The sequence below is a fragment of the Myotis daubentonii genome, chromosome 1, assembly GCF_963259705.1.
Source record: "Myotis daubentonii chromosome 1, mMyoDau2.1, whole genome shotgun sequence".
In the NCBI taxonomy this organism is placed as follows: domain Eukaryota; kingdom Metazoa; phylum Chordata; class Mammalia; order Chiroptera; family Vespertilionidae; genus Myotis; species Myotis daubentonii.
In genome coordinates, this window is record NC_081840.1 from 118,189,541 (window position 1) to 118,204,023 (window position 14,483).

The 14,483-nt window shown below is 36.3% G+C and overlaps 1 protein-coding gene across 1 annotated transcript in view; it reads left to right on the plus strand.

The window, feature by feature from the left end:
- Nucleotides 1–14,483, plus strand: part of MDGA2 (MAM domain containing glycosylphosphatidylinositol anchor 2) — a 951,352-nt gene that overhangs the window by 814,601 nt on the left and 122,268 nt on the right. The window contains 1 exon segment of the mRNA XM_059659042.1: nucleotides 1,580–1,849. Within this exon segment, the coding sequence (XP_059515025.1) occupies nucleotides 1,580–1,849 (270 nt within the window).

Genomic DNA, 14,483 nt, shown 5'->3' on the forward strand with positions numbered 1-14,483 from the left:
CCCAGGAGATATAAAGTCAGCCACTGCCTATGCCCTGCCTGGGGCCATGCGTCATGAGTTACAGAGTGATCTGCAGATGGTTGCTACTTGTGTTGGGCTTAGAATTGCCTAGGAGAGGCCAAACTGTGAACCATGACAAGCTGCTGCTAGTGCCAAGCCTGGGACCACCTATTGAGAAGTATGGGGCATACTGAGTACAGCTACTACTTGTTTTAGAGATTTTAGGAAAGTATGAAGCCTGAGCCAATATAGGCCATTCATATGGAAAAACCACTCCAAACAGCATGATTGGGGCTGCAAATTGGATGGGGCAGGATCTCATGGAATTATCAGGGCCTGACAGACAGTGTGGGCCAGGTTGATGGGACTGGCTATGGTTCCTGCCAGTCAGCTCTGGGTGGGCGGAGATCTCAACAGAGGAAGGATGACCTGTGTGAGCACCTTCCTCTAGGACAGCGGTTCTCAACCTCTGGGTCGCTAACCCTTTGGGGGTTGAATGACCCTTTCACAGAGGTCGCCTAAGACCATCAGAAAATACATATTGAGTATACAATTATTTGTGTGATTAATCAGTATGCTTTAATTATGTTCAATTTGTAACAATGAAAATATATCCTGCATATCAGATATTTACATTATGATTCATAACAGTAGCAAAATTACAGTTATGAAGTAGCAATGAAAATAATTTTATGTTTGGGGGTCACCACAACATGAGGAACTGTATTAAAGGGTCGCGGCATTAGGAAGGTTGAGAACCACTGCTCTAGGAAAAAGCTGCTCCCAGTTCCTGCCCTGATGCCTGACAGTTTAGTTCCTCCCCATATGGCCCTGGATCCCTTCAATCTGCTGCTCCAGCACTGGAGTTCAGAGGGAGTGAGTCCAAGTAAGTTTGTGCACAGGCCCTTTAAGAGGAACTGCCTAGGAATCTTACCAACCCTCCTATCTCCCTCAGCTTCATTCCCCTCTGGTTTTTACAGACCAAAATTACAGGGACTTTCCTTCCCAGCAAGGAACCCTTGACGAAGGGCTGGGACTCCTTGCTCCTCACTGGGACCTCCACAGCCAAGATATCCCTCCCATTTAAAAAATAAATAAAAAAAAAATGCCACATGTGGGTGTTGGACCATCCCATTCTGTGCCTCTACTCTTCCCCAGCTGAAAATCCTGTGCCTAAATATGACTCCATCCGCCTCTTTTACTCCTTCCCTATTGCTGGATATATTTTAAAATAACTTTTCACAATAAGAATAGCTATTGCCTTACCCTGGCTGGTGTAGCTCAGTTGGCTGAGCATCCTGCCATGCACTGATAAGCATCTGGTTCGATTCCTGGTCAGGGCACATGCCCAGGTCATGAGCTAGATCCCCAGTTGAAGGTGTACTAAAGGAAGTCAATAGATGTATCTCTCTCATCAATGTTTCTTTCTCCTTATCTCTCTCTCTCTCTCTCTCTCTCTCTCTCTCTCTCTCTCTCTCTCTCTCCCTCTCTCTCTCTCTCATCAATAAAAACATATTCTTTTTAAAAAAGAATAACCATTGCAACATATTTTACCTGTTTTAACATTTCTTTCCTGCAGATCCTCCTGCTGTGGAACCAGCATTTTTGGAAATCCGGCAAGGACAAGAGCGAAGTGTCACTATGAGCTGCCGGGTTCTGAGAGCTTATCCCATACGGGTACTGACCTATGAGTGGCGCTTGGGCAACAAATTATTACGGACAGGTCAGTTTGACTCTCAAGAGTACACAGAATACCCGGTGAAGAGTCTTTCCAATGAAAACTATGGGGTTTATAACTGTAGCATCATAAATGAAGCTGGAGCGGGGAGATGCAGCTTTCTTGTTACAGGTAAGATTCCAAATATTTTATATATATATATATATATATATATATATATATATATATATATATATGATTTTCAAGAGATCTTAAGCTTATGCCAATATAAGAATGAAAGCATTTTGAAAATTTATGGAGCATACTACGAGCAGCTCCACTGTTCTGGTACTCTATTTATTTGTTTTGATGAAAAGTCTATTCTACTAAGTAGTTAAGATAGTTTATGTGTCTATAAATTAGACAGAAGTTTATGTGAATTCAAGTAGAGTTGGTGATAAAGTTAGTTAACTAGCTTTATTTAGATAAAATTGCAGATGTTAATGAATAAATATTTTATTCTGCAATTCTAAAATCCCTCGGGAACCAATACCTGTTTGATTTCTTAATGGCAGAAGAGTTCTTTCTTTATAATTTGTTCTTAATTATTTATTACTCTTAATTTGTGGTGAATTTCTATTTTGTCCTTGGCTTACTGTAAATTTACAAACATTCAAAGGGAAAGCAGTAAAGTTGTATCGTGTAAAATGAATTAGAAGTATCAACATTTTTATGTTATTATTTTTTAATGTATTAAAAAAATGTCAAGCCTGTGTTAAACCTCGGTTACATATTTAAATTATTTTATTATCTATATACTAAAATAAATTTGAGTGTGTTTTTGTTTGTTTGTTAGTTTTTTTAATTCTCATCTGAGAATATGCTTTTATTCATTTTAAAGAGAGAGGAAGGGAGAGAGAGCGTGAAACATCAATGTGTGAGAGAGACATTGATTGGTTGCCTCCAGAACAGGCCCGAACTAGAGATGGAAATAACAACCTAGGTATGTACCCTGACTGGAATCAAACACACAACATTTTTTGATGTATGGGATAATGCTCCAACCAATTGAGCCAACCAGCCAGGACCCATTTGTGTTATTTTTTAGGTAGGGTTGAGGAGTGTAGTAAAAAAGAATATAATCATTTTTATTATTATTTTGTCTTAGTTAATATTTTTACAATAGTTGGAGTGTTTATGTTTGTAAAAGAAAAACCAGACATTGTATGTAATCTAAAAAGCAATTGTAAAAATTATGATTAAAGTTTTTTAGACTTCATTACAACTTCTTCATTGGTAATATAAATTTTTATTTAAGAAGATCTTATAAGAAAAATCTCTAACTATTAATTATTTAGACATTTTTGCTTCCTGAAATGGAATATTAGGTAGATAAAAAATAAATTGACCAAAGATGTCCTATCTGCTGGATCTTATTACCTCTTGGTTTCCCAACTCTTTATTAACATTCAGTTGAACTTAAAGCTTTTCTACATTGATTCTTAAAGTAAACCATTACAATAAAACCTAAAGTTCCTAGGACAATATTATTTACATGGTGATGCTAATTTTTATCCCTAGGAATATTTAAAAGGGAAAATGAATGTAGTCAATTATTCTATAGGATAATTTAAGTAACATAATGTAATTTCATTCATTCTATGTCTATGGATTATTTTCTCAAAGCAATAAGAATCACAAAGATAATTGTTTTTTACATATTGATGCAAATAGAGCATCAGCCTTTCTTTAATCTGCCAAACAAAACTGACCTATAAAATTAACTACATCCCTTTCTCAACCTGTGGAGCATATACACATTCTAATTTTCTTCTATGACACTATTTTCTAACTTCAGTCTAGTTTGCCTATGCTGACTGCAAGATTTTCACTTGCTCTCTATTATGTGATACAAATTCTATTTTTTGAACTAGAAGACACGCTGAGACCAGAAGGAAAACTAGCTCCATTTTCCCATTTCAGATCCATAGGGTGCAATAAGTAGATTTTGAAAGCTACAGAAAGGAATAAATCTGTTATGGGTTGCCCTACAGAGGGAGAGGGAATGGCCCCATGTAGTAATATGTTTCCAGTGTACATTTTTACTTTTCAGTCTTCAGACCAACCTCATTGTTTCCATATATTCACATACAATCTAAAATAGTTTTGAAGAAAGAAAGGAAAATGATTGAATTCTAAATGCAGTATAATCCAGGGAAATACATTTAAAAACAATTTTATAAAAACAGAGACTAGAAGAAACTTTGAAAGGCCATTACTTCTTCTAAAACATATCAGAAGTAATCATTATGGTTTTCCTACAATGCAAAACCCTTTGAAGCTATAAGGAAGAGTGTGAATATAAACTGTGCAAGGATACATATATTATGTGCATATACTTTTATCCACAAAACAGATATTTTAAAAACAGTTCTGTTTACTTCCTGAGAACTAAATTAACTATGAAAATGTCAAACTTTTATTGTTATAACTTTTTTACTAAGTTCAAGAGGACTCTCCAACTTGTCATGAATGTTATATAGTCACTCAAAGTGGACTTGCTCTCACTACACATAAAAATGTATAGAATTGAACTAAAAGGCAATAGAAGTCCTCACATTTATTTTAGCTCCCAGAAAATGCTCAAAAGTTCAGATGTGTTTTCTCTATTTATATCAGGTGCGGGTGAGAGTATGGAGGCGGGAGAGTGGGGTTGTGTTCACTGAGAACTCATAGAGGAGTTGAGAATATTTTCCTGTAAAGGAACAAAAAGAATGCATGCAAAGATATTCTGGGAATAGTGATCAACTCAGCTAATAATTCACTGTCCATCTTAGAAAAATATTAATTACAGTACTACAAAATACTGTGTATTTTCATTTGTCTTATTCACTGATATTGTTAGGGAGAAGTTAAGCATAGTTCTTTGTGGCTTAAGTAAACTTTGTGAACTATGGTAGGAACCCAAACACCATTTACCATATTTTTATATGGGAAAAAATTTCCAAGGTCCAGAATGTATGTACACATAGTTAAATGTACTTATACTTGTAAATCATTAAGAATTTGATCAATAGAGACACCCAAGGTCCTGGGGAATGGTGTAAAATGATATAAAATTAGTGTAATTGGAGTTCGAGAAGAAAAGAATTAGAATGGGACAAAAAATGTCAAACCCATGGATCCAAACATATTTTGGTACACAAAGCAAGAAAAATAAAAAGAAATCTATACCTAGGAAAACTATAATCCAATTGTGGATAACCAAAGACGGAAATTTTCAAAGCCAGAATCAAAATGATATTCTGATGATATGCACAATTATCCACTCTTTTAGCAACAATATTAGCTAGAAACTACTGGAACCACATCTTTAAATCTTTAAACATCTTTAAAGTGCTGTCAGTTTGTAATTTTATATCCAATGAAAGTATACATTAAAACCTATTTTAATATATTTTTTTCTGGAAAATTAAACTAGAGAATTAGTAGTCAGCAAAAATATACCACAAATTATGGCTAAGAGTATCCTTCATATTAAAAGGAAGGGTTATCAGTAGAAACCAGGGTTTACAGGCAGAAGCATAGGATACTTTCCTCCTGTTTTCTTATAGGAATTTGTGGTTTCAGATCTTATGTTCAAATCTTAATTCATTTGCATGAATTTTTGTGTATAGTGAAAGACAAGGGTCTGATGTTATCCATTAACATGCCATTGTCCAGTTTTCTCCAAACCATTTATTGAAGAGACTTCTTTATTCCTTGTGTATTCTTGGCACCCCTGATAAAGATCAGTTGACCCAGAAACAAAATTTACTGTTTATTTCTGGGCTCTTAACACGTACACACAAACACAAGAGAACTTTTGGAGGCAATGGGTATGTTTTTTACCTGGATTATGGCAATGGTAATGTGAGGTATCCATATATCCAACCTTACCAAATTGTATATATTAATTATGTGCAGTTTTTTGTATACTGATTATCTTCTATAAGGCTGGGTGATAAATGAAATCAAGCTGACAAGATCTAGAAAATAAGTGGGTAAAGATAAGTCTATGTTTCTATTTTTCTTGTAATTTCCCTAATAAATAGCCAAACAAACAATGGTCAGCAAATTCCAACTTGGGGACCAACCAACTGTTTTCCTCAATAAAGGTTAATTGGAATATAGTCTTCCCCATTTGTTTATATATGTCTATGGCTGCTTTCATGCTACAACATGAAAGGTGAGTAGTTGTAACAATAACCATATGGCTCATAAAAAATATACTAACTAGCCCTTAAAAAAAAGTCAGCCAATCTTTGGATTTTAGCAAAAATAATAACACTATAAGTTAGGGTTTATAACATATTATGAACTAAAATGTAACAATAGTACCACAAATAATGGGATTCATTTGAACTATACTGTTGTGGGAAGTGAATAGAGACCACAGAGAATCATGAAGTGTGAAGTGAAATATGTTAAGTGGTACAATACTGCCTCTAATAATGACTCTAAATAGAATCAATAAGTTAAAGTTGCATGGTTTCAGATCTACAGAAACTTATAAAAAGTTTTTTTTAAAAAGTGGTGCATCAAAGGAACTAAATATATTTGAATTTACTCAAAATGACACAGGAAAAGAGAGCTAGATTAACAACAACAACAAAAACAAAACATTGAAAGGAAAAGGGAAAAAAAGCATAATGGTAGACTTTCACCCAATTATATCAATAATTATGTGAAAAGTAAATGAAATTAAATAGGACAGGATTTAAAAAGCAAGGTATCGCCCTGACTGGTTTGGCTCAGTGGATACAGTGTCGGCCTGCAGACTAAAGGGTCCCAGGTTGGAGTCCGTTCAAGGGCATGTACCTTGGTTGCGGGCACATCCCCAGTTGGGTGTGTGCAGGAGGCAGCTGATCGATGTTTCTCTCTCATCAATGTTTCTAACTCTCTATTTCTCTCCCTTCCTCTCTGTAAAAAATCAATAAAATATATTTAAAAAATAAAAAGCAATCTATCTACAAGCTACACACTGCTGTCTACAAAAAACACACATTACACTAAATGCAAAGACACAAAGAGGAAGAAAGGAAAGTGATGGAGGAATATAAAAACTTTTAAACAACAGACATAAAAAACCTGAGATCCCTATATTATTATCAAACAAAGTGCACTCCAAGCCCTAGCTCATTTTGCTCAGTGGATAGAGTGTCGTTCTGCGGACTGAAGGATCCCAGGTTCTATTCCAGTCAAGGGCACATGACTGGGTTGAGGCCTGGATCCCCAGTAGGGGATGTGCAGGACAAGCCGATCAATGGTTCTCTCTAATCATTGATGTTTCAATCTCTCCCTCTCCCTTCTGCTCTGAAATATATAAAGATACATTTAAAAAAATTCTTTTAAAAAAGTGTACTTCAACACATAAAAAAATTTAAGTGCTAAAGAGGGACTTCTTATATAATAAAAGGCTACTATGGAAATTGTCCTCTTGACTGGAAGTTTGACCAGGGAGCAGGGCCAGCCAACCACCCACGGCCCACCAACTGCCCATGGCCCCGTCCCCCGGCTGGCCAGGGAGGGCTGACCAGACCCCACCTGTGCACGAATTGGTGCACCAGGCCTCTAGTTTAATAATAATAAAATAAGAATTTATAGAAAATACCTAAGAGTTATAAATATGTGTCTCTAATAATAGAGCTTCAAAATTTATAAATAAAAGGGTGCCAAGAAAAATAGGCTATTCCATAAATATAGCTTAAAGGTTTTTTTGTTGTTGTTTGTTTATTTTTTAATTGATTTTTAGAGGGAGAGAGGAAGAGAGAAGAGGGAAAGAGAAAGAAAAAAATAAATCAATATTAGAAACATCAATCGGTTGGCTTCCATTCAAAACCTAACCTGGAATTTAACACACAACCTAGATATGTGCACTGACCAGGAATCAAACCCACAACCTTTTTTTTTATGTGGGGTATGGGATGACTCTCCAACTAACTGAGCCACCCAGACGGGGCACTAATGGTTTTAACATCTATGAGTATTCAAGAGAATATGTACACAGAAAATTACAAATTTTAGAAAACCTGGATTAAACTATCAAGCTATTAAGCAAAATGATATTTATAGATCATTATACTCAAAGTTGTAAACTATACATTATTTCATGTGCACATAAAATGTTCACCAAGGTAGATAATATGCTAATCAAACATTTTTATTCAAAGACTAGAGGCTCAGTGCATGAAATTCATGCATAGTGGGCGGTGGGGGTGGGGGGCGCGTTTCCTCAGCCCGGCCTGCAACCTCTCCCAATCCTGGAACCCTCAGGGGATGTCCGACTGCCAGTTTAGGCCCAATCCCAGTGGATCAGCAGTCAGACATCCCTCTCGCAATCCTGGACCAATGATTCCTAACCACTCCCCTGCCTGGTCACTGCTAACCACTCTGCCTGCCTTCCTGAGCACCTCTAACTGCTCACCCTGCCTGATCACCCTTAGCTGCTTCTGCCTCGGGCCCCTCCTGCTGTGGCTTCATCCAGATGGTGTCTGGAATGACATCCAGAAGGTCTTTCGGCTGTCCAGTCTAACTAGCATATTATGCTTTTATTATTATAGATTATTATAGATTGGGAGCAAGACAAAAATACTCTCACCAATCACGAATATTGTACTGCAGGTTCTTACCACTGCAATAACAAAAGAAAAGTAAATAAAGAGTATAGTGGTTACCAGAGGGGAAGAGGTGGGAGATGAGTTGCTTAAAAGGGACAAGTATCTGGTGATGGAAGATGATTTAACTTAGGGTGGTGGACACACAATCCAATATATAGATCATGTATCACAGAAATGTATACTTGAAACCTATCAACCAATGTCACCCCAATAAAATTAATAAAAATGTAAATAAAATGTATAAGAATCAGAAAGAAGTAAAGCTACTTCTATTTGCAGATCATATGGTTGCTTTTGTAGAGAATCCTAAACAATTTATAAGAAAATTGGCTTGAATTAATAATATAATTTAGCAGTAGCATGGGATGCAAAATAGTATCTAAAATCTATCACATTTCTGTATAATAGCTAAAAAATTGAAATTGAAATGTAAAGATATTTTTCCAATTATATCAAAATGTGAATAAATGTAATAAAGTATGCACAAGACAAACTGAAAAATACAAAATAAAATATTGAGGGAAATGAAGCATGACCTAAATAAATGGAGAAATATACCTTGCTCATGAATTGGAAGAATGAATATTGTGTTGATGCTTGTTGTCTCCAAATTTATTTATAGATTTAATGCAAAACTCTCATTATGTTTGGTTATTTTTAAATATATTTTTATTGACTTCAGAGAGGAAGGGAAAAGGAGAGAGAGATTGAAACATCAATGATGATAGAGACAAAAAATAAAAAATGGAACTTGCAATTGATCCAGTAATCCCACTGCTAGGAATATATCCCAAGAAAACAGAAACACCAATCAGAAAGGATATATGCACCCCTATGTTCATAGCAGCACAATTTACAATAGCTAAGATTTGGAGACAGCCTAATTGCCCATCAGCAGATGAGTGGATTAAAAAACAATGGTACATCTACACAATGGAATACTACGGTGAGGCAAAAAAGAAGGAATTATTACCATTTGCAACAGCATGGATGGAACTGGAGGGCATTATGCTAAACGAAATAGCCAGTCAGACAAAAATAAATATCACATGATCTCACTCATTTGTGGAATATAATGAACAACATAAACTGATGAACAAAAATAGAACCAGAATCATAGAAGCATTGAACAGACTGTCCAACCTATGAGGGAAGGCAGTGGGTGAGGGGGTAAGAGATCAACCAAAGGACTTGAAAGCATGCCTATGAGCATAACCCATAGACACAGATGGGGGAGAGATGGGGAGGGGATATTCTGGGGGTGGGGGCGGCCAGGGAGAGGTCAATGGGGAAAAATGGAGACTTATGTAATACTTTAAAGCAATAAAGAATTTAAAAATAAATAAATAAATAAAAAGTAAACCCTAAAAAATATGGGTAAAGGACCTAAAAAAAAATATGAAAGAGAATCATTGATTGGCTACCTCCATCACACCCCCTACTGGGGATCAAGCCCACAACCAGTGCATGTGCCCTTGACTGGAATTGAACCCGGTACCCTTCAGTTTGCAGGCTGATGCTCTATCCACTGAGCCAAACCAGCTAGGGCTGTTTTTGTGTTTGTTTGTTTGTTTTTATTTGAAAAGCATACTCTAGATTTTGTTTTGAAAACTGAGTTCCAACAATAGTTAGGGTAGGGGAGACTTCATACCACTTATTATAAAGCCAAGCAATCAAGGCATGTGGTTTTGTATAAAGATAAATATGTGGATCAATGAAACAGGATAGAGAATCCAGAAATAGACCTCTATGGTCACATATATGGTCAGTTGAGTTTTTAAAAATCGCCAGTATTATCCATTGTGGAAATGATAGTCTTCTGAATAAATTGTGCTAGGCCAATTGGATATCCATATTAAAAAAAACAAAACTCAAAAACATCTTGAACAGTACCTCACACTACCCACAAGATTAATTTAAAATTAATTGTAGATATAAATATAAGAAGATAAAACTAAAAATTTAAAAAAAAATAGAAGAAAATCTATGCAAATTTGGAATATGCAAAGATTTAGAAAGTAAACAAGATGAAAGCACTAGTCACTGGAAGAAAATGTTTGAAATGCATGTGTGTGACAAAGGTCTTACATACAGAACATATAAATAATTATTAAAATTCAATAATAAGGTAGTCTAATGAAGTATTGGCAAAAGACTTGAATACACACTGCAGAAAAGAGCATACAATTGATCAATAATAGCATAAAAACTGGTTGCCAGAGAAATAAAATTTAAGCCACAACACTACACACACATTATAATGGCTGAAGTTGAAAAGACTGATAATGCCAAGTGTTGATAAGCATATAGAGTAACTGCAGTTATCACACACTGTTTCTGGGAATGTAAAATGGGGTTACTTTTTTGAAAATAGCCATTAGTCTCTCATAATCTTAAATGTGCACTTACTAACATGCCATTTCATTGGTAGATGATTATAAAAAATAATTTAAATCTTATGTCTACACAAAGACTTATGCACATTGGGTGGTGGACACACAATCTAATATATAGCAGCTTTATTTGTAATAACCATTCCCATTATTATCATCCATTTGTCATCTCTTCAGGATGATAGACAGAGGCAAAAATATCCATCAGTAGGTGAATGGATAAACATCTTGTGATCTACTCAATCATAAAAGTGGATAGATGAATTTCAAAAACAACATGTTAAGTGAACAGAACCTGACACTGAAATGCATACTTTCTATTCAATTTCTATGAATTTCTTGAGCAGGCAAGAGGAATATTTAGTAATAGGAATTAGATTCTCATTTGGCTATAGTTAATTGATTACAAAGGAGCAAGAGGTAACTTTCTGCACTGATGGAAACCTCCTATATATGGATTGATGGGGGTGATTACATAGTTAAATATATTTTTCTAAACATATCAAAATCTGGTCTTAACATGTGTAGATTTTATTATATTTAAATTATACTTCAGTAAAGTATCTATACTAATAAAAGGGTAATATGCTAATTAAACTGGACACCTTCCGGATGACCTTCTGGACATCCTCCCAGACAAGCCACAGTAGTGGGGCCAAGGGAGAGGCAGTTAGGGGTGATCAGGCCAGCAGGGGAGGGCAGTTAGTGGGACAGGCTGGCAGGGGAGAGGCAGTTAGGAGAAATCAGGTAGGGAGGCAGAGAGGTTAGGGGTGATCAGGCAGGCAGGCAGAGGCAGTTAGGGGTGGTCAGGCAGGCAGGGGAGCAGTTAGGGGCATCAGGCAGGCAATCAGAGTGGTTAGGGGCGATCAGCCAGGCAAGCAGGTGAGCAGTTAGGAGTCAGCAGTCTGGGATTGTGAGAGGGATGTCCTGAATTGGAGAGGGTGCAGGCTGGGCTGAGGGACCCCATCCACCCATGCACAAATTTCATGCACTGAGCCTCTAGTTACTTAATAAATGGGTGATATTTTATAACTAAAGTAAAGTTGGAATTTAGAGTATTTCATAATATTAATGGCATTTGTTTATTTAATGCTATAATGTATATAATTTTTCTAATCCATATTGTGTTAATATATTCAAGGTAATTATTACAAATGTTCCTCAAGAATCCTTTGTTCCTTTTTCTTCCCCTAACTTCTAAATTACTTTTCGTTAGACAAAGACACCAAGCTGTTTATCTAAACAATATTTCCCCTCCCAAGGAAAACTATCATCTTTTCTCAATTATATCCTGTAGTTTAATAGATAGTGACTGTTACATTAAGAATATAGAATGATATAATATGTTGGTAACAATGACCAGGTACACAAGTTAAATCAGAAGGATATGAATCATGTTTTGTAGGGTTAAACCTGTAAGCAAGACTGCCATTGCTGGGTAGAATAAAGGGAGACAGAGATATCAGCATAATAAAGTAGCCACAGGATTCCAAAACTATTTCTCATAGCTTCCTCATATTATTTTGGTCATGAATTGGATCCAGTTAGTAGAGAATAAGAAGATAACAGACTGAACTCATAAATAGTTTCCCCTGAAAGAAAACAAACCTTCATAATATTATTAACACCAAGAAAGAATAAAACAAAGAAATGATTACAGAAATGAATATGTATATATGAATATTATGTATTTAGTATTTCTATTCCTTTTTAAGGGTTTGTTTAGCACTTTCAGTAGAGTTGGATTTTTCGCTAGATGTTGGGTGGTGATAAAACCAATCTAGGGAAGAACCAGAGAAACTTTTAGTTCCATGGAATCAAAGCCATCTCCCCAACCTCCAAGTATGTATTTAAGCATCTGGCCTCTGTCCATCATTCTGAAGAGATGACTAATGGATGAGAATAATGCAAAACTTGTTCCAAAGACATGCCGGAAACCAGATAAAATGGTCAGTAGAGAGATTCCACAGATGGTTATCCACAAACTGATCTATCCCCTTTCCTCAAGGGAGATTTCATGATGAAGCCACAAGTTGAGAAAGTCCACAGAGGTTTCCTTTTTATAAATTCTTTTCGGGTTTCAGACCAGAGGATATAACTAAAGTCTGATACTTTCACATTACTTAAGAAATCTCCTTCTTTCATCATTCTAATGAGCTTTATCTATTTCTAAAGAACTCATCAAAACGGCAGTTACTAGCAGACAGGATATGACTGCAGGCAGATACCTGCTTTGCAGTCAGATCCAGGCCGGTGCTTCTTAGCAATGTGATAAGAACTGTTATTTATGCTCTAATCTTTTTCTTATGCTAGGAGTCTTATTCACAGATCTTTTGGTGATTCTTAGAGAGTCACAGTGATTCAGTTTCAATAACTACTTTCCTTTATTCACATCTAAATCCACTTTATTAATTCAAGTTATATGTTTGGGAAAAAATAAACGTTCCTAGAAGATAAACAACATACCTTCTGGGCTCCTTTCCAACTCACTTGAACAACTCTTGCTCCGTGCCTAAATGATATTCAGCACATTCATATTCAGCAATGGACCACCCACGAGTGCAGCAACAGCACTTGCCAAGAAGTTAATGTGGCCTATAAGTACACCATTGAACACTGAGTTCTCTCAGCCTGAGAGCTACTGGGTCAGTTCATCCATCTGTTCCCCTCCGTGCACACATCACAACCAATGCTTCTTAGAATGACCACGAGGTTTTTAGATATTTTGTAACTTTTAAGATTTTAGAAAATATATAGCTTTAAAGAATATACTTATTTTCAGCTTATTATATATTCATTGTATCTAAGTTAAATAAGATACATGTAGTACTCGTTCAATACATTTAGTCAGTCCTTACCTTCATAAACTCCTGGGTTGATGATACTTTTAGATAATAATATAATAAGGCAATTCTGGTTGAGTCCAGGGGTAAATTTTAATTTAAGTTTCTGTACTCCCAATGGCAAGAGTGGGGATTTTCTTTAGATTAGTGGAAGTAGCATTTTACTAGGAAATGCACCTGCTTGTACAGTATCTGTGTGTGAATTCGGAGAATAGTGTCCCTTTCTTGAAGCAGATGTAGCTCCTGTACCAGGGAACACATGGCTGTAAGCAGAATAGAGCCTGGATTCCAGTCACACTTACCCAAGCACACTTTGCAGTGAGCAACCATACCCAAAGATGTCGGATGTGAGAATAAAAAGGGCTTTGACAGCACGGGTTCAGAATGAAGCTTTGTTACTCACTAGTTGCTTACTACAATGCAAATTGTTTAAGATCACTAGTCCTCACTTTCATCTTTTGTAAAAGGAAACTGATAAGAGTAGTCTCATTCTGCAGGGATTGTGAATATTACAAAACATAATGTATGCAAGTTGATTAGCATAGTGCCTGACAAATCGTAAACACTAGCAACAAAAGTGCATTTAAAAAGTAGGGACAGTCTTGGCATCTCAGAGCCTAGGTCAGCCTGTCCCGTCTGTAGCATCAGCTATCCATCTGCAGAGCCTCACAGAGACAGGCTGTGAGGTGTTCTGAGAAGGTACCCGCCTCAGAGGCTCTACCCAGGCAGATGGTGCTGCTCAGGAGACCAGGAGGGTGTGCCGGAGGGAAAGATTAGACACCCATTCTTTTCCTTTTGTCTAGACAGAACTGCTTTATCTCTAGATTAACCTTTCTCCTAATGCTTTAGACACTGCAATTAGGATATTTTCTGTGACCAGTGAGAACATGGGAAGCAGGCTTACAAAGCCATGAATAGAAAGACATCAATA